Raw genomic sequence first — 3796 nt, 5'->3', positions numbered from 1 at the left:
CGTTTGTCACCCCTCTCTACTAGCATGTTCCTCATTTTGTGTTTGATGTTTCCTCAGAATTAGAATGGGATTATACGTTCTCAGTGGGAATGCCATACAGGTGAAATGTCCTCTTCAGAGTACTCACCTGAAGGTGCACAGTGTCCATCTGTCCCTCACTGGTGACATTCACTTTGATCACCCGGTCAAAATGTTGCCCAGTTTCTCCACTGTATCATGACTGGGGTATTTTTTCCCTCCCTTGCCACTTGTCTTAAAAGTGGAGACTTTTTCAGGCCACGCAAATGTCCTGCTCTTCATCAAAATGTGTCCCTGGATTTAGTACCCAGTGAAGGAACCCTGACGGTTGAAAGCACAATTTTCCAACTTCAGTGTTCAGTCCATATTTAACAGTTGGGCCCTCAGCATTGTTTTAAGCTAGAGCCCTCCCTGTCGCTCATTTATTTTTTTACTTTTTCTGTGTTCCTATTACGCACGGTTCTAATTCATTACAGTATGCAATTATTTTCACGCTCAAATTGTCCCCAGTTTGGCCCAGGGGAGCCCTCCGATCTGGCCCCCGCGTCCTGGGACGCCTGTGGTTCCTTCTTCTTCGTGCCTGAGACTTTTGTAGCTGACTTTGCTTCTCAAAGCTCTTTGCCTTCTGTTATTTTCTGGGAATCTACTATAGAACCATGCAACTGTCAGCCCTGGGAGGGCAGGGAAGACAATTCTAATGCCTTCCTTTTGTTTTATCGTTGAGAAAACTGAGGCTTAAGGAAGGGGCGTGGCTTATTAGGGGCCCGCACTGTGAGCTGGTAGAAGAGCCCAGTCAGAACTCAGAATTAGACTATGCCTAGTGAACAATAATCAAGTGACAAGGACACTTGGGACGGACACTGCTAGGTGCTTTACACACACACAACCGCTTTAGTCTCTGCAGCACTGGTGAGTAAGCGTTACAGATGGCGCTGGGACCTAGGGCTGCTGTTCAGTGACTTTCCAGAGTCATCTACCCAGCAGATGGAGGAACTGGGGTCCAAATCCAGGCCTCGGTGATGCTGGAAAGTGCACTTGCTGGGAGTGGGGTGGCCTGTGAAGACACCCCTCATTCCTCCTTAGGGTGACCAACTGATGTGCTTGCCCAGTCAAGGGACCCCTGGCTCAGGGGAGCCCGATTTCTCCACAGGAAAAGAATGGGACTGAGCGGACAGCAGAAGCTCTGGGTTCTAGACCCGAGACCCTGGGTGGAAGCCACAGCCTGGCCCCAATTGCTAACGCCCAGCCTCCTGTCCGCACCCTGGGTGAGGTGGGACACAGGGGGGGCGGGGAGCCGCCATCTCCCCGGGCTGCGCTCTCCCTGCAGGCTTCCAGGATGTGCACGTGATGATCTTCGTGGGTTTCGGCTTCCTCATGACCTTCCTGCAGCGTTACGGCTACAGTTCCGTGGGCTTCAACTTCCTGCTGGCGGCCTTCGGCATCCAGTGGGCGCTGCTCATGCAGGGCTGGTTTCACTCCTTCCATAACGGCTACATTCTCGTGGGCGTGGAGAAGTGAGCGAGGTGGGGCCGGGGGCGGGGCCGGGATGAGGGGTCGGCCGGGGGAGGCGGCCCTGGGGTTGTGAGCCGGCTCCTGCCAGGGTACAGGGGCGACCGCGACATACCCACCACACACACACACACACACACACACACTCTCTCTCACTCTCACTCTCTCTCTCTCTCTCTCTCTCTCTCTCTCTCTCTCTCTCCTTCCTGGTCAGCGGGTCTCCAGGATGGGTGTCCACGTGCCAAACGCTGCAGAGACACCTCAGTGTCTACTCTCCAGGGGCTGGGCCCAGACCCTCTATCAAAATTGCCCTGAGAGACCGCATCCCATGGGCCCCTCCCCTGCCTATGTCCCCACAGCCTCATCAATGCCGACTTCTGTGTGGGCTCCGTCTGTGTGGCCTTTGGGGCACTTCTGGGCAAAGTCAGCCCTATCCAGCTGCTCATCATGACACTCTTTCAAGTGACCCTCTTCTCGGTGAATGAATTCATCCTCCTCAGCCTGCTAAAGGTGAGCAGGGGTCAGACTGGAGACGAAGGTGGCGAGGACACTTGGGGGGCGGGCAGTGGGGGAGAGGGGTGGGGTAGAGAAAGAGAGGGCTGGGGAGACCTGCCAGCTGTATCCAATTCAACCTTGGCACGTCACTTAACCGTCTGAACCTCAGTACTCTCACCTCTAAAGTGGGAGCAATGACATCTCTTAAGCATGCCTCACATGGGTTACCGCTGAGACAGATACAATCATCACCGCCATTTGGCAGATGAGAAAGCTGGGATTCGGAGAGGTTAAGGGGCTCGCCCAAGGTCACACAGCTAGTAGAGGCGCCCACCAGCTGTGTCAACGACTAGCTCTATGACCTTGGACGGCACATGGACCACCCTGGCTCTGGGTGTCCCCATCTAAAGCGAAGGAGCGGGTCTGTGGTTCTGACTGGAATTTCTTCCAAGATTGGTGCTGAGTGGGAGGAGGAAGAGGCTGAAGAAAGGCTAAATCAGTCACATGCCTATTGAGTGTCAGGTACTTTTTTACACAGGTGCCTAGTTTAATCTTCGAGCTAGCCCTGCCAGGTCACTGTGACTGCCCCCCACTTTGTAAATGAGGAACTTAAAGCAGTCCAGCAGACCCAGGAGGGACAGACAGGGAGGGGACCAACTCTGGCGGCNGTCGCCCCCCGCCCCCGCCCCTACCCTGCAGGTGCCAGTCCCCATAGGCCTCTTCCCCTGTGGCTGTGGTCTGGGCCTCAGGGAAGCCTGCAGGGGAGACAGACAAGGGCAGATCCCCATCTGTGCAGGCAAGGTCGGGGCTGCTGCGCATAAGCATGGCTGCCCCCACCTTGGCCAGGCTGCAGTGGACGCCAGGGCCTAGTCGCCCTGCAGGTAGCAGGTGTTGGGCTAGAGAGGGGATGCTGTCTTACCTGACCGTGAAATCCCACCTGGGGCTCCTTGAACTGCTGCTCAGCTGGTACATCTGGTGCTGCTGAGAGAACAACCACAGTCATTCATTCGTTCATGGATATTTATCGAGTCTACCTAGGCACGCCCATCGGCTCTGGGGAACACGGGTGCGAACAGAGCAGCCATGGCCTTGCCTTCCTGGGGTGTCAGAGTCTAGCGGGCTAGAAAAAGAAACCCAACTGAAAATTGTAATCACAACTAAAAAAGAAAGAAGAGGGTGCCGTGAGGGAGAGGGCCGACTTGAACCTAGATTGTCAGGAAGGCCTCTGTGATGAGGTGACATTTTGCTGAGGTCTGTGGGAAACAGCAGTTGTTGGTCATTTTGCGGGAACATCACCCAGGTGGTGTGGACACCACAGGCAAAGACGCTGGAGCTGGAGCGAGGAACACAAGAGCCTAATGCAGCTGGAACCCAGGACGGAGGGTAGGCAGAGAGAGTAAGGCAGGCGGGTGGGGCCACGGCCTGCAGTCTCCCCGCCTCTCTTGTGTAACTTTTTATCTGGAAATAATTTCAAATTTACAAAAAGTTGCGAAAACAAAAAATAGTACAAAGAATACTATATACTTTTAAACTCGGATACGGCTATTTGCTTCCACCCCCACCACCACCAATACCCTACACATAGTCACAAACACACACACAATTTTTTTTCCCTCTAAACCGTTTGGGGGCAGTTATATGCATATGGCCCTGAAGCCTTAATTACCCCAGTGTATTTCCTAAGAATAGAGGTATTCTCTTCCAAAGCCACACGAATCAGTCTCAAATTTACATTGGACAATATCTTTTTTTTTTTAAGATTTTATTGGGGAAT

General features: G+C 53.5%; 2 protein-coding genes across 20 annotated transcripts in view; one reads left to right on the top strand and one right to left on the bottom strand.

Moving 5' to 3' along the window:
• Nucleotides 1–3796, bottom strand: part of TICRR (TOPBP1 interacting checkpoint and replication regulator) — a 144885-nt gene that overhangs the window by 81250 nt on the left and 59839 nt on the right. For 13 of the 15 annotated variants that reach the window (XM_019640074.1, XM_019640081.1, XM_019640078.1 and 10 more), the window contains one exon: nucleotides 2942–3003. The exons of 1 other annotated variant lie outside the window; for it this stretch is intronic. The gene's annotated coding sequence lies outside the window, so the exon portion shown is untranslated. The remainder of the gene's footprint in view (nucleotides 1–2941; nucleotides 3004–3796) is intronic. One more of the 15 variants, XM_019640070.1, reaches the window with a different exon arrangement.
• RHCG (Rh family C glycoprotein) overlaps nucleotides 1–3796 on the top strand; it is a 44114-nt gene that overhangs the window by 19414 nt on the left and 20904 nt on the right. For all 5 annotated transcript variants that reach the window (XR_002123747.1, XM_019640095.1, XM_019640091.1 and 2 more), the window contains exons 2-3: nucleotides 1346–1532; nucleotides 1887–2037. Coding sequence is in view for 4 of the 5 variants with exons in the window: in XM_019640095.1 (XP_019495640.1) it covers nucleotides 1346–1532; nucleotides 1887–2037 (338 nt within the window). In the remaining variant the exon portion in view is untranslated. The remainder of the gene's footprint in view (nucleotides 1–1345; nucleotides 1533–1886; nucleotides 2038–3796) is intronic.

This window comes from Hipposideros armiger, unplaced genomic scaffold (genome assembly GCF_001890085.2).
Source record: "Hipposideros armiger isolate ML-2016 unplaced genomic scaffold, ASM189008v1 scaffold_48, whole genome shotgun sequence".
In the NCBI taxonomy this organism is placed as follows: domain Eukaryota; kingdom Metazoa; phylum Chordata; class Mammalia; order Chiroptera; family Hipposideridae; genus Hipposideros; species Hipposideros armiger.
Note: the sequence above shows the minus strand (reverse complement) of the source record. Positions and strands in the feature narration are given on the sequence as shown.